We start from the raw sequence: 24,776 nt of genomic DNA on the forward strand, positions 1-24,776 counted from the left end.
GGTAGGGTGGTCCTTTAATTAATTACTCTCCTTGGCTTCTCTAAACCAGATACCCCAGGGAAACACTCTCCAGTTTTGGGGTCTAAAGAGACAGAGCTTAGTACATCTCCCTGAGAGAGAGAGAGAGATCCAGTCTGCAGCCCTGTGTTGCAGCCTTAGCTGGGTCCAGCTTCTCACTGCTAAGCCTCTTCTTTAATATCTTTTATAAAGCACTTAGTGAAGGAGAGAAATGCCTCTCAGGTTGAGGAATCCTCAGATTCCTGGAGTACTGTGACATTAAGGAAGTTACTTCCTGCTTTGTGCGTTCCAAGCCTCATTTCCATGTGGACACCAGCCTCCATGCTGACTTCATCTCTTTCATTTTCTAATAGTGAAATGGCCAGCCCCTCCTCCTCCCTCCCCCAAACACAGAGCTTCTTCCTCCAGACGCTGTAACAGATCCTCCATTAGTGGACTCTGCACACATGAGGTTAATAATTCTGGGCACTGCAAGGGTTAAATGGTGACATCCCTCAGTCACATATCTGAGGACCTTAGTCCCTTTTACTGACTGACGACACTGGGTCACATAGTGTATGTAGGGGTACACCCTCAACTGGGTCACATAGTGTATATAGGGGTACCCCTCAACTGGGTCACATAGTGTATATAGGGGTACCCCCTCAACTGGGTCACATAGTGTATATAGGGGTACCCCCTCAACTGGGTCACATAGTGTATATAGGGGTACCCCCTCAACTGGGTCACATAGTGTATATAGGGGTACCCCTCAACTGGGTCACATAGTGTATATAGGGGTACCCCCTCAACTGGGTCACATAGTGTATATAGGTACCCCCTCAACTGGGTCACATAGTGTATATAGGGGTACCCCTCAACTGGGTCACATAGTGTATATAGGGGTACCCCCTCAACTGGGTCACATGGTGTATATAGGGGTACCCCTCAACTGGGTCACATGGTGTATATAGGGGTACCCCCTCAACTGGGTCACATGGTGTATATAGGGGTACCCCCTCAACTGGGTCACATAGTGTATATAGGGGTACCCCCTCAACTGGGTCACATAGTGTATATAGGGGTACCCCCTCAACTGGGTCACATAGTGTATATAGGGGTACCCCCTCAACTGGGTCACATAGTGTATATAGGGGTACCCCCTCAACTGGGTCACATAGTGTATATAGGGGTACCCCCTCAACTGGGTCACATAGTGTATAAAGGTGTACCCCTCAAATGGGTCACATAGTGTATATAGGGGTACCCCCTAAACTGGGTCACGTAGTGTATATAGGGGTGCACCCTCAGGAACACACAGCTGGAGGTGGTACTGGGTCACGTGTATATAAGGGTACAGCCTCAGGCACACCCTGCAGGTGCACTGGGTTATGTGATATATAGCGGTTCCTATGAGACTTACACTGGTAAAGGTGGCACTGGTTACATTTACATGATATACAGAGGTTCCCCTCGGACACACACTGATGAAGGCTAGGTCACGTAGTACACAGCTGCAGTTCTCTATGCAAGGTCACGTGGTACACCACGCATAGCAAACTGCAGCTGTACGCCACGTGGCCACACATAGCGAACTACGGCATGTCACTACGCATAGCAAACTGCAGCTGTACGCCACATGGCCACGCATAGCAAACTGCAGCTGTACGCCACGTGGCCATGCATAGCAAACTGCAGCTGTATGCCACATCACAACGCATAGCAAACTGCAGCTGTATGCCACGTCACTACGCATAGCAAACTGCAGCTGTACGCCACATGGCCACGCATAGCAAACTGCAGCTGTACGCCACGTCACAACGCATAGCAAACTGCAGCTGTACGCCACGTCACAACGCATAGCAAACTGCAGCTGTATGCCACGTCACTACGCATAGCAAACTGCAGCTGTACGCCACGTGGCCACTCATAGCAAACTGCAGCTGTACGCCACGCGGCCATGCATAGCAAATTGCAGCTATATGCCACGTCACTACGCATAGCAAACTGTAGCTGTACGCCACTGGCCACAAATAGCAAACTGCAGCGGTACGCCAGGTAGTCACGCATAGCGAACTGTAGCTGTAAGCCACGTCACTACGCATAGCAAACTGCAGCTGTATGGAACGTTGGCATGCATAGCAAACTGCAGCTGTACGGAACGTGGGCACGCATAGCAAACTGCAGCTGTACGGAACGTGGGCACGCATAGCAAACTGCAGCTGTATGGAACGTGGGCACGCATAGCAAACTGCAGCTGTATGGAACGTGGGCACGCATAGCAAACTGCAGCTGTATGGAACCTGGGCACTCATAGCAAACTGCAGCTGTACGGAACGTGGGCACGCATAGCAAACTGCAGCTGTATGGAACGTGGGCACGCATAGCAAACTGCAGCTGTATGGAACGTGGGCACGCATAGCAAACTGCAGCTGTATGGAACGTGGGCACGCATAGCAAAGTGCAGCTGTATGGAACGTGGGCACGCATAGCAAACTGCAGCTGTACGGAACGTGGGCACGCATAGCAAACTGCAGCTGTAAGCCACGTCACTACGCATAGCAAACTGCAGCTGTACGGAACGTGGGCACGCATAGCAAACTGCAGCTGTATGGAACGTGGGCACGCATAGCAAACTGCAGCTGTAAGCCACGTCACTACGCATAGCAAACTGCAGCTGTATGGAACGTGGGCACGCATAGCAAACTGCAGCTGTATGGAACGTGGGCACGCATAGCAAACTGCAGCTGTACGCCACGTGGTCACACATAGCAAACTGCAGCTGTAAGCCACGTCACTACGCATAGCAAACTGCAGCTGTACGGAACGTGGCCACGCATAGTGAACTGCGGATGTACACCTTGTGACCAAGCCTTCAGCTGTGTGTGTCTGAGGGGACCTATGTATATCATGTGACCTACTGCCACCTTTACCATTGTCTGAGAGGAACTGCTCTATATCACATGACCCAATGCCACCTGCACCAGTGTGTGCTTGAGTGGTATGACTGTATAAAATATGTACCCCTATATACAACACATGACCCAGTACCACCTCCAGCTGTGTGTCTGTGGGGAGCCCATAGAACATGTAATATTGCCACCTCCAGCATTATATCTGAGGGCACCCATATACTAACTCTCTATTGCATGACCCTGTGAGAGCTCCAGCAGTGTGTGTGTGTCTGAGTAGCTATCAATTTCATGACCTAGTGCTGGCTTCAGGTTTGAAGGACTAGCCTATATATAAATATATATATACATAGATATATTATAACATAGCTCTGTGCTAGTTCCAGCTGTCTGAGGGACTAGGTGAGCGGTTGCCAACCTTTGGCACTCCACATGTTGTGGGCTCTACCTCCCAACATGCTTCGGGTGATGTGTACGCAACATTATGTGATGTCCTGCAAAATTGGAATCTGTTGCTAAGTAACTTATATTCTTGATAGATGGAGTGCACACATTAGCCATAAGCTACTAGCTAGATGTTTGTCAGCTCTTGGTTCCTGAACCCCTTAATCCTGCAGAGAGAGAGAGCGTCTGTGTCTGTATACACACACAGATATTTATTTAATCCATGTACCCTTTGTTATATAACTGCAAGGATTATTGTATGAAAAATAATGCAAAAAGCAAATAGACTGTGCTCTGCATTAATATCTATTGGCAACTTCTAAGTGGGTTACATTTTAAACGATTTGTTGCAATATTGTGTTTTTTTCTTAGAAGACATAAAGGAACTGGAAAACTTTACCAACACCTAATATGTCATAACATTATTTGTTTTTGCAAAGCAAGCCAGAATTTAAAGTGACACAATTTTTTTGTAGCGTAAACACTGCAGAGAAAGTCACTCAGCTCATAGTATTATGGCACCTGCTAGTTGCTCAATGGACAGTATATTTCATGTACTAAACGTGAAAAAAACTTTTTCTGTCAAGCCATTGTATTTTTGTTTGTGTACGTATGAAAGTATAATTGCCATGTGCAAAAATAGCCGCCTTCTGGTCATTTTAGCTTTAATGATGCTATTAACCACACATAAACTTGTGTTTTCAGCTGGACATATACATATACACTGGCCTCGATACCTACTAGAGCACAATGAACGAGACCCTGGCAGATGTGGTATGTATTTTAACTGTTCATAGCAATCGTGACTTTGATTTAAAGGGACACTATAGTCATCAAAACAACTTTAGCTTAATGAAGCAGTTTTGGTGTATAGATCATGCCTCTAGTTTCACTGCTCAATTATCTGCCAATTAGAGGTCAAATCACTTTTGTTTCTGTCCATGCCGCCCTAGTAACACATCCCCTGGTTGTGATAGACACAGCCTGCATGAAAACAAAAATAGTTTTTATTTTCAATCAGATGTAAACTTACTTCAGAGGTTTTTATCGCCTGCTCTGTAAATTGAACTTGAATCACACACAGTAGACTCCTGCAAGGTCCAGCACGCTAATAATAGAGCAGGAAATAAACATTAGAGTACTCTTTACAGGAAGTGTTTAGGAAGGCTGTGTAAGTGACATGCAGGGAGGTGTGGCTAGGGCTGCATAAACAAAGTAATTTCACTCCTATATACAAAAACTGCTTCGTTAAAGCTAAAGTTGTTTGAACCTCAATTCTGTCTTATAAGTTGCTGCATTTGATCCCAGGACTTTTGGTAACAAATTGGTCACATTTGTTGTTCCTTTTTCTGGTTATTGTGAAACCATATAATGAAAAGAGAACATATAACTTGGTTCAAAAAAAATAAAAAACAAAACGTACACTACCTGACAGCATAAAAATAATTTATGTATTATTAGCATTTACTGTTCACCTTTTTCCATTTTTTAATACAATATTCTCACCTACTAGCTGTAAAATGTATGTATTTATTTATAAACAATTTTTATGTTTCAGGCCCCAGTTATAAAACCTGACCTGATTTTAAAAAGTTTGAATGGGGTTCTGCGGCATTCTGGGAAATAGGTTCTGAATGAAAGATAAGATGACAGATAGCAGCAAATGTTCTTCGATATTAGAATTTCTTTAAGGATGCATGAGTGGGGTAATGTTTATTCACAATATCGACTCACTGCTATGATATCTTGTCACTATGTAGGAGATTTCCAAGTAACGTGGTCAGAAAAGTGATTCAAAATTCCCAAACTGGAATCAACAAGGAATTGTTCCAGCTGTTGTAGAGATTACATCTCCCATGATACTTTGCCTGCTTATAGACAGCTGGATGGCTACCTGTTGACTGCCCCCTGTGCATAGTCTGTGCTCCCTTCACAGCCTTACATTTTGCTAAATGTGCTTTCGAGGCAAAGATTTTTACTACCTAGTACCCCAAACATCTGGTTACAGTGACTGAGCGTGTGATAAATGTAATTTTTGAAGTGGGTGGTTTAGAACTTGTTTGGGTGAACTAGAATTATCCAGGGGTCAAATTGGAAATAGCAGCTGTTCCGGCACTAAAAGTTTGCCATTTTCCTATACCCCATGCCTTTCGTTTTCTGCTTGCAATACGGAGGTTCTTGAGATTGCAAGAATCCATTGTTTTCAGTAATTTTCACAGTAAAGACGAGGCAAATCATTTCACACACATATATACGTGTTTTTCAGCTTTTAAACAAAATTTTACGACCTTATCAATTTTATGGGTAATAATGTCCTGTAAAAGTCTGAATTTCTATTCCCCATTTACCAGTGACATTTGAGACTCGTAATACATTCCAGGGTTATTTATGTGGAACAAAATTTTAATAATTATGCTCATGCTGAATTGGTAAAATTAACAAGTTAACTCCTTAAAGGAGCTTATGTATTTGTTCTGGTGAGTATAGTCAGTCCCTGCAGGGTTTTTGCTGTAAACACTGTCTTTGCAAAGAAAAGGCAGTGTTTACATTGCTGCCTAGGGACACCTCCAGTGGCCACTTATCAGATTTAATGCATCTCTATGAGGAGATGATGATTGGCCAGGGAAGCATTTGGCTCTGCCCCCAGCCTGCCTCCTTGGCTGAGATCATCAGAATTGACAATCTCGGCCAATCCGATGCTTTCCTATGGGATGTCAGCCAAGGACGCAGATCAGGGGCAAAGCCAGCACCAGCGGACTGGAATATAAGATTTTACTATGTTTGTGGAGGCAGGAGGGCTAGATAGTTTTTAACACTTTAGGGTCAGGAATACATTTTTGTGTTCCTGACCCTGTAGTGTTCTTTTAAATATTAAAGACCATTTCCTGACAAAACTAGATATCTTCTGACAACGTTAGCCACTATTTGGTATAAGCATAGATAATTGTAATAAGTGTAAATAGTGGGATTGTAATTTTAATATAAGTCAGTGTTCCCATTGACTGCTCACGTCTGATCATGAATTCCTGTCTCTGTCTTGTGCCTCTATCTCTTCATCACGTACCTCTGTCCCACTCCCACACACTGTTTCCATATCAGTCTTACCGCCTATCGTTGAGTCTCCCATACGTCTATTCACCTGATATATCATTGCGATATCTTTGTATTCAATTTCCAGTGAACAAATCTATCCACCAGACATGATGCCCTGGTTGCCAGCTAGTTACTAAGCTGTATACTATTCATCTCTTTATTTTACAGTCTATAATCCTCCCCATGTACAATGCAGAACTTTGGTTGGATGAATGTCTACAATCTGTCTTTGAACAAGATTTCGGAGGATGTATGGAACTTTCAGTCTACAACGATGCAAGCAAGGTAAATCTATTCAGTAGAATAGGAGGCAATGTGGAACTTCTCATTGGGGAGGAAAACAACTTTATTGCATATATTAACAAAAACCAATGGAAGAGATCTCATAAAAAGAAACAAAATCCAGATAAAATTACCCTGTGTTCTGCATGTCTGTGACACTAGGTATAGTCACTGCTGGCAATATTTACAGCTCAACAACAACAAAAAAAACAGGTGCCATAGTATTATGAATTATAGATTAATCTAAACTGATTGTAGTCACACTGCCTCTCGATTTTATGACCAATGGGGCTGAGAAAGGCTGTGAGTGTATAGGTTCTTCAGTCACATCCTAATCAGTGTTTGCTACTCATGTGATTGTAAAGATTGATTTAGTAGTGTCATTGTACTACACAGTGTGCTTTGGTGTGAATGTTTGTATGGAATCTTTTACAAAGTATGTTTGTGCTTTTTATGAATAAAGCAAGTCACAGACCAAGCCCTTAAACTTCTACGGAAAACTATCGTTTATGCCAGAAGGTAAAAAAAAAGGTAGTATTATTATTCATAAAGCACAGACATATTTTACAGCACACTGCAATGTTTAATACGATGCACACTCTGACAAAAAAAAATAAATCTATGTATGATATAGACAGAATAATTAGTTATCTGTATGTGGGCTTGCACTATTGGGTACTGCCTAATACTGAGATATGAAGTATATTCCAGCCTAACAAACCATAGACTACACTTATTAGCCATTGTTTTTTAAACTTGCACCATTTGTAGGACCGTTCTGCGCAAATAATAGAGGAATGGAGGCCCAGACTTGAAGAACGAGGCATTCATTTGATCGTTGGAGGTCATGAATCGCACCAGCCACGCGGAGGTGAGACTTCATGCAGCTTTATTAGGACTTGCTACTAAGTATATTTAATTAAATTAAAGGAACACTATAGTCACCAGAACATCTAGAGCTTAATGTAGTTATTCTGGTGCCTATAGTATATCCCTGCATTTTCATGTAAACACTGCCTTCATGTACAAAGGCAGAGAAAAGGCAGTATTTACATTACTGCCAAGGACACCTCCAGTTACAGTCACTCAGATGGCCATTAGAGGTGATTCCTGGGTGCAACAGTGACAGAGTCTACATGCTGTTCAGGAGACACTGAACATTCCCCACAGAGATGCATCGATACTGACACTATAGTGTTCCCTTAAATGGCTCTTTAACCACTTTAATCATGTTCTTTGTAGCAGGTATGATGACAGCATTCTCCTGGTGCCATCCACGATTATGTATCAAACTATTATTTCAGTGTTTACGGGCATGCTATAAAACATCACCAGTAGAAAAACCGCTATCCCAAGTTAAAGTGCGTCTGTCACCTTCGGGATTCTGTGCATATTTTGCAAAGTCCCCCGAAGATGAGATCTCCAGCTAGGGTCTGGTGGCCACAGGTTGCAGTGGTTTGCTTTCCTGAAGCCTTCTCTCGTGGCCTGTGCCATCTTCTTTTTGGAGGTCTTCTTCAGCTACTGGCAGTTAAATTACAAAGAGCTGTTTCTCAGTGCTCATGCGTGAGAGTACAACACTGAGATCTGTGGAGGAGACAATGACAGCCTCCATAGATCACATCTCTCGAAAAGGAAGACCGTGCCTAAATCTCCCAGCCGTCAATTGTGATGGCTGCTGGGATTGGACAAATGTTAATGGCGGAGCATCTCCTTTTGTCAACCTCCAGCTTTACCATAAAACAAAGTGATCCCTACTTTGTCTTGCGGATTCTTTGGATTGCTTTGGGATTTCAATAAATTCCAACACAGTCAGAATCAGTATTTCACAAAGATTAGATCGCTGTGAAATACTAAGAAGTGACAGTTCCACTTCAAGGTTTAGATATAATATTATATAAAAAGAATATCTCATACCCAACTACAATCGCAGGTTCAAGAATGATGGGTTGACTGATTGACAGATATGTACACCCTTCTGCACTCACAAATTTATTAAATGTTCCGCATGTGGTCATTTTGTACAGGTTTTCCTTGATTAATACCAGTTGCAGAATTCTTCTCTTGTAGCTCAGACAACCAACGCAATGCGGATTTCTCTTTACATGAAATGCAAAAAAAAAAATGTTTCTCTCTAAAATATTGGATCCCTCCCTCATACCACAGGGAGGAATGTTATTTAATATGGGACAGATATTGCATTTCTGATTCTGCAACTATAGTTACGGATTTCCTGCTAAGAAAGCCGCTTCGGAGTGCAAATCCCTTGGCACAAACCTACTTTCCCCTCCCCTCAAACTGATATTAAACTAAATCCTTCGCCGGTGTCAGTATTGTGCCCTTAGCGGGAGGTCTGTATCTCAGATGAAAAATATCTGCAGGAGGTAGTTCTTTCTTCCTTTTTCTTCGCACAGAAACCATCTGAAAAGAAAAACTATCTGGGAATATTGGGTTAAGTAACATTACGGCTGCAGATCACCAGCTGGACTATGGTGCTCATCAACATCACTCAGTAAAGGGCTTATATTGCTTGCGAGCAAACTGTGTACAAGTCCTGCTGGACTCATTATGAATTGGATCACTGACCGAGACAGGAGAAAGGGGATAGTAAGCAATGGAAGGATGGGGGATGCTTGGGATTTGCTGAGTGAGAAGGAGGATTATTAAATTAGCGATTGACTAATAGGTCATAGTAGGTTGTTTTATAGTGGTGATTGGATACGTTATGGAGACAAGATAATGGTCATAGTAGAATTCTGGTAAGTGGCTCAAACAGGATTATGGGTTTACAAGAGGTTGAGACAGGTAGAAACTGATTGAATAGTGGACAAACACTAATATTTTGTGCCATCCATAATTGTGTTGACTTTGACCTAAGTACTTACCCTGGTCAGTTCTTACAGAAAAGCTTCCTACATCATAGCAACATATGCCACACTTTAACTGAGAAACTCCACCCAATAAGATCGTTTATTCCATATCAGGGATTATAATTTATCATGCCTCAATTATTACCATATGATTTGTCATCCCGCAATTCACAAGTCTTTTGATGTATTGATTGCGTATGTCACTCCTCCATTACTTCCGTCTGTTTCCAGGACCAAGCCCAGATTTTGCCACATGTGGTTAAAGTTTCATTCATTTGTTGCAAGCATAAATATCATAGCAATGACCATATCTGAGAAGCCTTTTTTTTTTCTTGTCTGGAAACCTTAGAGATTGATTGTTTTTCTGCCGTTACTTGTGTGCTGTAATAGTAACAGCCCGTTGTGGGGTTACATCATGTTCTCTTACCGCCCCCTCTTTTCACAGAGTCCACTCTTCTGGACTATCTTCCTTGCAGAGGTCATTACGATATTGTGGGCTTTATTGATGGTGGTAATGTGTGTGCAGTTGGCAAACTGTTGATGCAGTTTCTCTATCCAGTTGGCTGTATTTATTCTATTTAATCTAATACAGGCATCAGAATGGAGAGGTCACTATCAGTGCATATTTCATAAAACCTCCTCTGTGGCAGTTGTCACATGGCGAGATATTCTGATCATCTCTTCCAATCCTTAAATAAGTGCCACGTTTCATAGCTCCTGCCAAAAAGGGCATATGTTCGTGCACAGAATTATATTTGTAGAAACTAGCTCTATTATACAATTTTGATAACGTGTGTTTATACCTGAGTTTTTTTTTTTCTTAGTGTATTGCGTGTAAGCAAAAAAAGATCTATTACACCTCAACTCAAGGCTTTGCATCCAAAATTATTGGATCACAAACAGTGACCCCAAGGTTTTGACTCTATCAAGTTTTGATACCATTGTATTTATGATCCAACACATATGGAATGTTGAAAGCGTGAACTGAATTGTGCTGTATCATTCTTTTTTTTGGATCTTATTTGCTTTTGTAGCTTGCTTACTGGCCTATGTAGTGTGAACGAATATCAGGGCTCAGTTCAGTTCAAGTCCACTGACAATAGCCTGCAGAATTAAGTGCTTCTATCTCACCATCACTCCCCTGAGAGTTCAGGGTACTCTTTCCTCCTACTAAATTCTAATATATACTAGTCCTTATACTCTTCACTCCCTCACCCTTTACATTGCCAAATTACTGGCAAGACTCTCAAAACCTACATTAACCCCTTAAGGACACACCTTCATGAATAAATGGGAATCATGACGGAATATTTCCGTCATGTGTCCTAAAGGGGGTTTAAACCTACTTTGAAAGTTTTTTTGTTTTTATTGTTATTAATCCCTTTACTAATTTTAATTTTAGCTGTTGAGTCTGCCTGATCTCACATACCCAAAGCAGGAAGATCTAATTTCCTTAAAACAGTCCCAGTTGTTCTTGCATACCTTGGAATTTATATATAAACACACAGAGTTATTCACTTCAAGGATCACTATAGGACAAACATGTATTCCTAAACCCTATAGTGTTTAGGTGGCTTTCCCCCCTTAGCCCCCCTATAAAATGTTAAAACTCACCTTATTTCCAGTGCCGGGTGGGTCTGCCGGCGCTGGCTCCGCCCCCTTTGTGACATCGTAAAAATGGCCACTTTTTAGCCAATGCAATGCTTTCCCAGAGGGAAAGCATTGGATTGGCTAAAACCGGCACAGGGGCGCGGCCAAATGCCATTTTGACCAATCAGGACCTCCTCATAGAGATGCATTGAATCAATGCATCTCTATGAGGAAAAATCAGGGTCTCCATGCAGAGCGTGGGGACGCTGAACGTCAGGGCTGCTTTTTTGGCAGCACTGAGCCAGGAAGCACCTCCAGTGGCCATCTGAGGAGTGGCCACTTGGAGGTGTCCCTAGGAGCAATGTAAACACTGCCTTTTCTCAGAAAAGGCAGTGTTTGCATGGAAAAGACCTGAAGGAAACTATTATACTCACCAGAACAACTACATTAAGTTGTAGTTGTTCTGGTGACTATAGTCTCCCTTTAATTGTGAATTATGGGGAATGCGAAGTGATTTTTACATTAAAGGCTAAAATAACCAAACCAAAAACATTACTGATCTGGAGATTTATTCTATTTGATTTTTTCTGGCCTACAATTTCAAATTCACTTTTCCAGCAATTCACGCTGCCAGAATTCTGGGATTGTACTTGGTGCATTTGAGGTTTTCAGAAAGCCTAGACAAATCACTATTTTGACGTATGTAGATTCTTTTGGGCTACTTGTTCTTAACTATGTTTCAGGTCCACATGAAATAAAATGGGAATTATTGTGAAATGTGTTCTCCAGCCTGAGCTTGGAATGTGATTACAAGTGTTGTCCATATCCATGGCTAAATTGTTTACTCAAGAACATGATGTTTGACAGATGAAAACCATTTGTTGTACACAGTCTGTTCTCTTTCCTACCTGTTATAAAACCCCTGAAATGTGAAATATGCATTATATTTAACCACAGGAAATTTGAAGTTAACAAGCAGTTTGAAATAGAACTTCATGTTAAAGGGACACTCCAAATACCATACTCACTACAACATCCTGTTATGGAAATAGTGCTAGGTAGTTGTGGGTGAAGTCCTTTTGGTTTTGCCAAAATGGTTTTCAATGAGTTTGACAAAAATGGAGGGTTCTCCAGCGCTCTAACCCTACCTCTTCTGAGGAACTATTTCTCAACGACATGCAGAGAAAGACTGTTGTATTGATGAGAAATCAGCAAGACCCAATTGTTACCCAGATTAAAATCTATTAATGGTGATAATCAGTCACTCAAAAGAAGCATTTCGGGGGGCGGGGCCTGGGCATCATGGCGGCTGGCTGCACATCGTCTGAGCTCCTGACTTGAATCACACAATCTGCCTGATATCGGACACCCAGCCAGTTGCCGACGCCCTACAAAGCTACATACAGCTATATGTGACCACGGGGGAAGTCCCTGCGACCTAGCGGACTTACCTGCTCGACTCCCCCACGGAGACCACTCTGCGGCCTACCACCGCTGCCGGGCGGGTGAAACGGCCGATCACCTGCCCCACACGAAGCTGCAACAAATGAGGTCTACCACTCTCCTCGTTACCCCCCCCCTCTGGACCGGGGGGGATATCCCGGTCCCCACTGAAGGACTCTCGCTATTCAGCATCACGCCAGGGTCCAAATCGGGACCCACGCGGCGCACTCAAAATGACCGCCATCCCAGTGTCTCAGCAACCATCACCAGGCCTGACGACACAGGACTGGCTCACCGCATTCAATAAGAGATTTGACGACATCTGCCAGAAATTCTGGAGCCGGATCCACGACCGAGCACGGAGGCAACTTACACATGCAGACCAACGGTCCCACAACAACAACGTAAAAGCATACCCCTCACCCAAACTGGAGAACATGAAGGGACACAGCTCACATGTGCCTACACCTCCTATGGTGCGGTTGAGGGATGCTGAGGCCCTCCACGCCTGTTCTTCTTCCAAGCCTGGGGCTCACATGGAGGTATCCTCCCTCCACTGCCGTCCATATACCCAGGAGGTCATCCAAAACCCGGAAAACCCATGGGCCCACGATCCTGATGAAGGGATCAATGGACACCAGGCACGGGCTCCCACAAAGGCCTTGGGCCGAAGACAAGGAAGACGGAGACCTCGCACACCCTTATCCGGCCGACGGGAGATAGCACAAGACCCCCACGGACCCGGTATGCAGACGGGTGTGGGGAACACAAGAGAGCCCTACCAAATGTGGCGTGGACTACCACAAAGCCAGAGGGGTTTGCCACACACTGGGATTGGCTGACAGCCAGGCCTCTCCTGTTGGAAGCTGAGCTGAGCAACTGAACTTGAGTAATATCTAGTCATCATCTGAGATGTTTATCATTATTATTACCATTATGTTTTAGTTAGGCCTGTTGTCTACTTATTTTACTTTATGCAACCTTATAATATTTTGCCTATTTGACATATGCCTGACGGTGCTCCCAGATGGAGCTTATAGCATGCAGATGCTGAACCACACTGTTTAGTTAGCCTCAGTGGATTAATCACTCCCTCTCTTTACTGCATCCTTACCTGTACTTAGCCATAAACACTTGCACCTAGAGAGGGTACATCATATACTGTTAGTAAATCTCCTACTTTATCTTGCATGTAGACCTATGGGTCTCAGCTAGCTATATACTACATGAATCTCTTGCATTATACTCGCACCCCACAGGCAGGCTACACCTCATGACAGAAAATCGTCAGTTAAAGTCAGCCATTTCCACTAATCTTGTTAATGATCCCACGTTATACATGTATGCATGTATACAAACTGATACTGCTGTGAAGACTGACACACCACCTCTATACCTCAACCTGTGCAATCAATCCCGACACTATCTAACCTGACAATCTTTGAACTAGCTGAGATCTTGTGTTTAAAACTGCGTCTCTCACCCTGACATAGTCTCTCAATGTTTAGCCTGACACTATAATATAAAATTGTGCCGTTTCCTCACATACCTTGTCAACTACTGTTCAAAATAAGCTTATTGTTGCTGTTGTGGCACTGTAAGATAAAATGTTATCTGTTTTCAAAGGCACAAGAAAAATAAAGATTTATAAAAAAAAAAAAAGAAGCATTTCGATAAGCTTATGATGCCAGTCTAGTTTTGTGAAATGTCTCGATAGAAACAGTATGAAGTCTTCTCAGGTAGGATGAGTTGGGAGCTTTGCTGATATGGACCAGGGACAAATAGAGGAATGTTCGCTACATTCCTCTGGTGTAGGAGAGCAGGCGGCAGAGAATCAGTGGGAAGGCCCAAGGGCTTCAAGAAGGTAGAAGCCCCTGACAAGTGAGTAATTGTAGTGGACTTTTCAGCTTTATCGTGCCGTAAATGGTCAGGTCTCCATTTTTTATGACTTTTCATGCAAGATATTTGTGAGAGGCTGAATTGATCATCTCCATTACTCAGTGTGTCTTAATAAGTCCCCAAAAATTTACTTCTGACCTTTCAAAAGTAAAGGTGAGTGCAGCCTTGACTGACTCCTTTTAGAACTTTAATAAAACATCCCTGTGGGTCTACATCAGGATTTAGCGAATCAAGGACATCATTCCAAACCCATACGTTTTGCCTGTTGCGGTGGTAACAAAGTAGATGGGAGACTCCTATAATGTAGAAATTCTTGCTCAGGCATTCTCTGAACTAATATTCTCTGATATTTTGGGCTTAGCCCTGTCTTCCAAAATTGCTATCTGATCAATAAGTCGTAATAGCCCTTTTGGAGCTCTCCAAGTGCAGCATCGAAGGCTGACTGTGCCACGTGGACCACACCTAAGTTATCGTCCGCTACAGCTGTGTGACCTTTCAATATGTCCACTTTCTCTCAAACGGCCGCCATTTCAGTCTCACATCATGTGTATATTGTCTCTCTGCCAGCTTTAGTTGACGAGACACTGCTCCCCTGAGTTAAGGTGAAAGGTAAGTTGCTGTGGATCTGATGGCTGTCTTCAAAATCACCCCACAAGCTGGATTTATCCGAGGATGCTTTAGAGCTTGTTAAAATAGGTGCCATTTTGTTATAGAGTTTAGATTGTAAGCTTGGTTGGGCAGTGCCCTCTTCACCTACAGTCCCTGTATGTCATAGATGTTTTGTTAGAATTAAATACTTGTTTTGTTTACCTATTATACATCGCTGTGGAATATGTTGGCGTAATATAAATAATTGTAATTGTAGAAACAGGCCTCTGTGCTTGGAGCATGAGATCCACTATACCACGAAAAATACTTAGTGTTTAAGTGTTGTATCCCACCTCGCAAGCACTAAAGTGCAAGTGCAGTGCTAGAACATACAAACATGCAAAAATACATATAAAACAGGGCTTACCCATATAATGTAGAGATGGGAAAGCCGCTACTTTTTTATATAAACAAGGGAAAATAAAGCTGCTACTAAATTGTATATTATTATTATTTATATAGCACCAGCAAATTCCGTAGCGCTGTACAATGTTAAAGTTTTATTTGAAGTGTCTTAAATTGCACATGTATTTTTCACACGTTGTTTATACAAATGAGATTCACTACATAACTTTAGTGTATAAATCCCTTACAGATTTTTAATATAGCAAAATTATTCACACTTTTAACCATGGGAATTTTTGGCTTGAGTTATAAAATAAAAAACATGAATAAGAAGACAACTGTTAAATTAACTGTAATGTAGAGGTTAAAATGTAGTGTAACACTTTTGGGTAGTTTAGGGGTTAAGAGGGGGATTTTTTACGGTACAGATCATTTCGCTGCCTGAGATTCGAGACATCTAATTAAAAAGGTTGTGGTTTCATAAGTTCCTTAATTTTTTAAAAGTATTTATATATTACGAAGGAAACATCTGTTTAGATTGGATTTAGGCAAAAGGTTAAACATTTTTATTTTTATTTTTTTTATAATTTTTTTTTTTCTTTGTGCATGGAATTAACAAGCATATGTAATGTGCCACAACAGCACGCATATTTTATCTGTCAAAATTCACAATGAGGCACTTAATTTCTGCACATTTTTTTTGTTAACATTTAGGAATAAGCCATACACATTTAAAATGCAAATGTTGATTGTCGTGTGATAGTGTGTTAGATGAGTAGCTTAATGCACGTTAGGTGTAGCTTGTTGTGTATGAGTGGGTGGCATGTACGTGGCCTGGCTGTCGTAGGCGAATCATGCTATACCACTATGGCAGGCTGCATTAATGCGATGAGGCATGTATAGATATTGTGTATGCTAGATACAGGCTAGTCATAAGCTACCGATTAGATATAGCACATGCCTGTATAGTGTGTATAGCAGGCGAGGTATACATTTCTAGTGCCAGGCATGTGGGCTTGTCTCATGAAAAGTGCTAAACATAACATAAAGAAAGAGCATGGCTAATGAACAAAAGTAAAGTAACTTGGTCTAACAATGCATATTACATTTGCAAGCTGAGGCAACGATATACATAGGAACAGTGCAGCAGTGACAGCCTGTACGGTGGGGTTATGTATTATCACTGCTCTTGGACTTGTAGGAGCATAGTCCGCCTCCGGTGCAGTCAATCTGGATTATCCGATGCCGGCTCTGGAGGCTTGACAGGTGGGCCCGGTGCAATAGTAGAGTTGGTGCTGCGGCCATGCTCCCTTTCCCGTAGGGCCTGGAAGGGCTCTCCGCTTGTGTCTGTCGCTTGTGGAGAGCTGTGCTGCGTTATGGTGAGCCACGAGGCTGGCAGAGTTAGTCCTTGCATGTGGGGTTGCGTTTCGTGGATCGGAGGGTTCTGTTGCCGCCGTGTGGTGAGCGGGTCAGGCAGGCTTGGTGGACTTACTCTGGTGTGTGCAAGGGCGAGTGCCGGAATCTCAGGGGTATGTTGCCGTTTCCCGCCATTCTGGTCTCCGACTTTTTCTCTGTCTGGCCGCCGCTCTGGGGGCCCTGGGTGGGTATCTGTTTAGGTGGCGTCGGGTGGGCGGGCGAATCCATGCCGCCATTTCCCTCAAGTCCAGGAGGAAGTGCTGACCCTTAGTGCGGAGTTTTGTCCATAGTTTGGCACAGAGCCGGTTGAAAAACTCTAGGGTGTGCGTAGGTGGTGTGATGAGGGTGATTATTGTCTCCTGTCACATCCCCGCCGCCATCTTGCTCTGACCACCTTAGTCTCGCTCGGTTGCAGGTTTATCCGCTTGTGGAGGCCGCGTTGCGGGGGTAGCCGACCCCTGCGAGGACCAGGATAACCCCTGCAGGTCCGGGGGGGGGGGGGGGGGTGGCAGTGTTGGATTGCCACTTTTGAGCAGGTCCCGTGCCTGGAGATCGTCCGCTTCCCCCAGGCCTCAGGCTCCGCTCTGAAGTAGGCCGCGTGGACGTTTCAGGCGCTTGCTTTGTATTTCGGTGCAGGACGGGTATCATTTTATTCCCTGTGTGGTCCTGTTTCGCTTTTTGGGCTTCTCGTGTAGCTGGCATAGTTTGGGTAATCAGGATTGTCGTTTTTGTGTCTGCTAGTGCAAGAGCCCTCAGAAAGCACGTCCTGCCCTCTTGGCTGTCAGGCCCCTAGGCAAAAGGTTAAACATTTTTTATATGATAAATATTTATTTGATATGGATGATATTTCTAAGTAATTATGAGCAGTAAATATCAAAATGTAGGGTTAACAAAGATGGCGGATTGGTTATATAATTTTATCCTATCCGCTACCGACCGTTGAAATATTGGCAGGTACTGCTCGGGAGTGTAACTTCTGCTAATCTCGGGCAGTTGGGACATAGAAGTCCCACTCTGCCTGAGTAGGGCTCCAGACTGCATAGATTTGATCCTTATGGAAAACAATAGTCCGATTTTTATTTGTTTCATGTGTGCATCATTCATTTTGATTAATTGTTAATCTTTCTTTCTTGTTGTTCTATCATTACTTTTGAAATACCCGTGTCTATCTTATCTTTCATAGACTACCTTAATGCTAATGAATGTAAAAATCCCAAATGTTCTGTGTTGCTGGCTTGGGGTATCCTTCGGGGAATAGAGAATACAATATGTGCTGGAAGAATTGAGATATTCGCAGGTGCCAAGAGCCGTAAATCTGAAAACCTAAGCCATCCAGACTATATTATATCACTTTCTTGGAGATGATCTGCTAAAAATTGCCAAAAGACAGAGAGAGGCAAATACTCAAACGTAAATAACAAGTCTAATTTTGTTATTGCTAAATCACATACGAAGTCCGTGTGCAATTTTTTGGAAAACTTCACGGGTTAAGTGAAGGGCAAGGGGCCTCTCTATTTGCGTAGAATATGTGTAGCAAGCGTTGCCTTATCGTTCGATGGAAGTGTGGACGTGTTACAGAAGCTGTACATCTGGTAGAGGTGCGCATTGCACAATATACGGTACTCGTTATTTCTCTAGATGAGCAAAAACTATTCGTAGGAATGGGACTGAAAGTGTTTTGCCTAAACTTTGAAATTAATGTTGATTTCGCTAAACAATTTAGTGAATATAACTGACAGAGTAGCATTTGTATTAAGAGATAAACAGACAATGCTCGTTTTTGCCAACCTGATTTTTTAATTTTTTTTAAATTTATTTTTATTTTCATGGTGTGCATTGTTACAATCACAGATATTAATGAAAGCAAATTTAGACAATATTTTATATGTAAAGTTTTATGAATGAGAATTACATCCCGCAGATATAAAATTATTTGTTAGAAGATCGTACTTATAGTACCCAGGACATACCTGAAAACGAGAGAAATATTAATATACCCTTCCTCGTAAAATGTTTTATAAATAAATAGAATGCTGCACATATTTTTGAAATAATAGACAAGTAACTGCATAGCTATTTAATATATTGCTTGATGGAAGATGGTAACACAGAAGTAGATACTGTTTAGCTTATGTGGGAAAGTATCACTGGGTGGCTAGCTCTCAGTTTGCTCAATAAGAGAGGTATGCCCCCACTGTGTTACAAGGCTCACAGATAAATAAATAAAAGGAATGATTTGCAAACAAAAATAAGTATTTTGTACGCATATGTGAAAAAACATAAAAATTCCGACCTCAGCCATGTCATGAACCATAAAAAGCATAGTCCAGATGAAAAAGACACTCCATCAGCCATGAAGTGTTGCCCACAAATTTGATGGAGAATCGACCAGAACACTCCTGGTGGGTGTGCCATGGCCTGTCCTGGCCTTCTGCGGCGAGTAAATTGTAGGCCTGGCTAGCAGCAGAGATTGTTAATGTGTGAGCGCTGCTAATAGAGACAGTGGATAATACATCTTTAGCATGATTGGCAACTAATTATAGATTATATCTGCATAAACATGTCATAATAAGAAAGGGAAAAGGGTATGTTCAATTAAAAGGTCCCCCCCATTCAGAATCCCCTTTATACAGTACCAGTTTGCACATATGTAGTACAGATTTTATCCTTCCCTAATTTGTAGTACTAAGATGGTTTGCTAATGTGCTCGTTGATCTTTTTCAGCAATTTAATTTAATTTGATACACCCTACCAAATACACGTTTCACTAATCCTTGATTCAGCCTGTATGTGGCCACGTTAGATAGTGAGACTTATAAAAATGTATCTTGTAGTTCAGTACTGCCACACGTGTCTCTAGTACTTAGTGCGCGATATCGAGTAAGAATTCTGCACAATGGTAAAGTATGTGTGCGATACTTAGATTCATTTAAATGAAGCCGTTCTTCTTTCTTTATTGCCACAGTTGCCACCATGTTTCAAGGTGCCTTTTGTGGCAAACTGGATAAGACATTTTAACAAGGGGAGCAGATTAACGTAGAAAGATGTAAATATGTGAATATCCTGTATAGGATAATATAAAAATAAATACAAAAATTACCAGGTTTTGAAGATTGTCAAACACCCACTTTATACTCTCCAGCTTAAAAAAAAAAAAAAAACCCGATGCTACAAGTGATAACTACAAAGCAAATCTTTGATCTCCAGCCTCCCATCGAGCTTTCTCTCATCTGATAAACACTCTCTGAACACGATAACCAGAGCCATCTCTGTTCTCCGCAGGCTGATCTGAAGCCTTTCTGTTTGCAGGAGGATGACATATCCTGCAGGCAGAGTGCTTCGCACCATGAAATCTTCCCTTTCATGTGATATGAGTTCTGGCTGCAAATCTTCAACTTTTAAAAATCATGTGAAGTGTCACAAGAGGCTCTGTATACTGTACAGGAGGAGGATGATCTAACGCGCGACTGGAAATTAATAAAACGTGCGCTTCTGTAAACTAATTAAATAAATCGGCGATGTTCTGATCGCGCTAGAGAGGTGTATTTTGTGCGGAAGCCATTCCTGTTCTGTTTATCACAGATATTGCGGATATTGCGTACATATGTCTGTCAATTGTACTGCGTGATGGGAAGTCCTTGGATGGTAAATAGCCAAACATAACTAGAACATATGTTCAGATAATGCTCAACTGCAAGGAAGTATGCAGAAGATATTTCTCAGAATTCTCGCAGCAAAGTGTTTATGTTATAGTCACGGAGTTTGTGTATTCGAATGGAGTGCGGCTTGTCCATTTCAACCCCGTTACTTAAATTAAAAAAAACTACGGCATTGCAATATGCTCAACTGACACCGAAGGTGTTAAAACAAAAAAATACTGTGACCGCATGTTACCTAATGCATAGGCTTACCTGAAGGTGTAAATCCCTTTCGTTCTATCTTTCTGTCTTGTAGAACTGGCTTTGGCATAGATGGGAACATTTCATAAAATGATGTGTGTGCTTTTTTTTCTTTTTCTCGTTTTTTGCATCCGTTAATATACACTGATTCTCGTGGCTGATTTTTCAAATTACATTTTTTTCACTTTAATGCGAATTATAAAACCAAAATAACCATCGAAATTGCTGACAAAAGGTTCTTTGGAATAGCTTTGCCCAGCATATAAGTTGCTAACCATTCTACAAAGTATTCAATATCGTTTCGCTTTTGCCATTATGGTGAAAGTACTAGACACTTTGTTCTGGAGCTGAGCATAGTGATTGAGGGTTATCACTGAAACGAGAGTTCAAAATGAACGCTGTAAACCAGGGGTGCCTAAAAGGTAGATCCCCAGATGTTGTAGAACTGCAACTCCCATGATGCTTTGCATGCGTTTATAATGTCTCTAGAATGACAAAGCATTATGGGAGCTGTAACTTTAAAAATATCTGGGGATCTACCTATTGGGCACTCCTTTAAAGTCAGCTGTGTGCACACATTGCTATCTCAGAGTATTATTACAGTGGTGTTGTCTAGTCCCCATGGCTGAGTTTAGAGCCCTTGCCAATTTGAACCAAGGTTACTAACAGAGCACTATCTCATTAGGGTCGTCTTTAGCACAATGCAGCCTTTTTGTTGAATCAGTTGTGCTGGATATTTAAGTTGTTGTATCACATCACTGATACACGAATAACTGACAATGGGTAATGTCAGGGGCGGACTGACAGCCTTCTGGGCCCCTGGGCAAAATCCCCTATAGAGCCCCTTATACCAGTATTAATTAAATGTTTTGAATAAGTGTGCATTTTTTTTAATTTGTATATGGTGTGAGGGTATGTGTATAAAGGCTTGTTTGTATCTAAGTGTTAAAATCATTGTAAACACTGTTGCACTTTGTCCACGTCAATGCATGTGCTGTTTTGCATATTCATACTTCCAGTATGGTGTAAATGCACAAGCAGTTACAGAGCTCACTATAGACAGCTCATTGACGCACACACACGCTCACTACACACAGCGCACTACAGAAAGCTCACTGACACACACACAAGACCCCAAGCTCACTACAGACAGCTCACTGATATGCACACAATGTCACTACACACAAGCTCACTGACACATTCACAAGCTCAGACACACATGCTCACTATAGACAGCTCACTGACGCGCACACACGCTCAATACACACAGCGCACTACAGAAAGCTCACTGACACACACACACACAAGATCCCAAGGTCACTACAGACAGCTCACTGATATGCACACAATGTCACTACACACAAGCTCACTGACACATTCTCAAGCTCAGCCACAGACACACAAGCTCACTACAGAAAAATCAGGACATACAGTTAACTGCAGAAAGCTTTTGGTATGGCATGTCAGTGTGTGTGAGATTGTGAACACATGGGCGTCTTTGAGCAGTTTGTCAGTTTGAGTGCATGTCTGATTGTATTTGTGTGAAAGTTTGGTAAGTCTACTTATTTTTCAATCGCCCTTTGTTTGTATCACATCATGCCCCCAATTCCCTAAAATTATCCTCCTCCTCCCCAAGTCCTCCTCTGGTGCCTACAGTGCTATCTCTGCCCCATCTTACCTTGCATTTCAGTCTGTTCAGGCTGACTCTCTCCGTCCTCCCCTGAGCAGCATGTTGCTGTTACCATCACAGCTGCTCCTCCTCCTTCACACATGCGGCGGGAGCTCTGTATTTGTGTAAGAGAGGAGGGGATGTGATGTCACTCCTTATCCCCTCCTCTATTCCAACACAGAGCGCTCCCGCTGGGGAACTGGTCTCACTAACTTTGCTGCCTTAATGCTGGGCCGGTTGGGGAGATCATCTAATCTTCTCAGCCCGGCCATAGCTGCCCCGGGCCCCTGACTGCCACGGGCCCTCAGTCCATGACCGATGTGCTCGAGTGGTCAGTCCGCCCCTGGGTAATGTATTGTGTGCCTTTTCTCATTACTTGCTGGCTTTTTCCCCTCCTTTTGCAGTCTTTAGTGGCATAGCATGCAGTCAAAATCACTCAACCTCATGCTTTCTGAATGGGACATACAAATATTACTTTTATTAAAATGTTACCATATGTTCCCTCCCACTGCATCATTTGGAATTGGGGGCTGAATTTCAGCAAATTAATAATATATTTATTATTATAGATCAGGAGAATATGTGTGTGCGGGACTTTATCATGGGAAAGTCGGTTTGTGAGAGTAAAGGGAAGAGATTCTTCCCACTCTTAATCAAAATAAAATCAAACCGTATTATCTTTTAGTGATCCCTCTTAGAGTGGAGGCGAGGTGCATCCTGTTTCCCATCAGGACTCTGTGAAGTATCTGGTTGCCCCCAGGTGAAAATCACTGGCCATCAGTATAAAAATAGATTTCTATTTATTAAGCTGTCAAACCTCCCCGTTCGCAGGTAATGGATTCCAGATGTGGTGATGTCATCAGTACTGGACGGCCTTAGCCGCCTGGAAACCAGGCCAGATTTAATGAAAATGGCAAAAATGAGTCATCGGTTCTTCACAGAAGCAGTTGAAATGTTATGACAAAATGAATATTTCGTTTTTCCAGAAGTTTATTGTCTATTAACGTTATTACTACTGTATGAGCCAAAAAACACCCGACTATTCAATCACAGTTTGTACAGTGAGTCTCTTCTTGGATCATAGATTTTATTTCCAGAAATTGCTCCCTTTAACAAGTCACGGGGCTTAAGATTTCAACTTCTACTCTGGTAGCCAGGCGAGTGGAAACAGTTGACCCCTGTCAACTGCGTATTTTTACTTAAAAGAATGAGTGACCAATAAAATAAATGATTCCACATCGCAGACTTATAGTTTCAGGATGAGTCCAGAGACAGAAACCACTAGAATACCTGTAAGAGCTTTAATGTCAGATTAAAGGGATTAGACAGCTTAATCGCTTTGTATTTCTTATTAAAGTTGTGATCGTTTCTGGAGTCCACGTGTGTCGAAATTCCATTCAGTGTAAACCAATTGTAATGTCCCCAGCATCCCATCAGCTCTGTGCTGCTTGGGTCAATAAGCAGGCATTAGTCTGAGCATAAATGGGTGGCTAGGAGTGTCAGCTGACTTTTTAAGCCTATCACAATGCCCATTGCGGGTATGAATTGGTATGACCAAGGAAGTGTGTAATCTCTTCTTTAGTCATGCCTCCAGTGGGGTCCTGGCTGTGGACATTTTAATGCCGAATGGAGGGACAGTGACAAGGGACTTTGAGATCAGAGTTTAAAGGGGATATGAGCGAACTACTCAAATATGGTCGGGTGTGCGTAAGACAAAGGTTGGAAGAAGCGTCTATTATAGGAGGAGTTTATTGGGCACGTTATTCAGGATGTGTGAGTTAGTGTAGGTGTGCACTTGGTGAAGAGTGGACATGCTGTGGACAATAAAAGGTGAGGAGTGGTAAGTTGCACAGGTTGTATTAGGTTTACAGAAGGTGTGAAGCCGGCATGCTGCTCACGTTGTGTGTGTTAGTCGAGGAATGGGGTGTACATGCTCTTCAATGTTGAATTAGTGAAGGTGTGGAATGGACTAGATACACAGGTAATGAGGGTTAGTGTAGTTGTAGATTGGACAAGCTGCTCTGATTGTGTGAATTTTAAGGGTGTGGAGTGGGATTATAAGAAACGTTGAGTTGGCATTTTGCTAAATCTGTGTGGATTATACTAATTGCAACCTAGCTCAGGTAGTGTGGAGGGGGGTTGCTGCTAGGTTTGGAGTAAACATGTTGCTCAGGTAGTGTGGTGTGTGATGGCTGCTAGGTTTGGAGCGAGCTTGTTGCTCAGGTAGTGTGGAGTGAGATGGCTGCTAGGTTTTGAGTGAGCATGGTGCGCG

General features: G+C 42.4%; 1 protein-coding gene across 1 annotated transcript in view; it reads left to right on the forward strand.

The window, feature by feature from the left end:
• Positions 1-386: 386 nt before the first annotated feature.
• The window catches only part of B3GNTL1 (UDP-GlcNAc:betaGal beta-1,3-N-acetylglucosaminyltransferase like 1), a 292,749-nt gene continuing 268,359 nt past the window's right edge, over positions 387-24,776 (forward strand). The window contains exons 1-4 of the mRNA XM_063456053.1: positions 387-469; positions 4,059-4,127; positions 6,615-6,731; positions 7,500-7,599. Of these exons, the coding sequence (XP_063312123.1) occupies positions 4,104-4,127; positions 6,615-6,731; positions 7,500-7,599 (241 nt within the window). The 5' untranslated portion in view covers positions 387-469; positions 4,059-4,103. The remainder of the gene's footprint in view (positions 470-4,058; positions 4,128-6,614; positions 6,732-7,499; positions 7,600-24,776) is intronic.

This window comes from Pelobates fuscus, chromosome 5 (assembly GCF_036172605.1).
Source record: "Pelobates fuscus isolate aPelFus1 chromosome 5, aPelFus1.pri, whole genome shotgun sequence".
In the NCBI taxonomy this organism is placed as follows: Eukaryota; Metazoa; Chordata; class Amphibia; order Anura; family Pelobatidae; genus Pelobates; species Pelobates fuscus.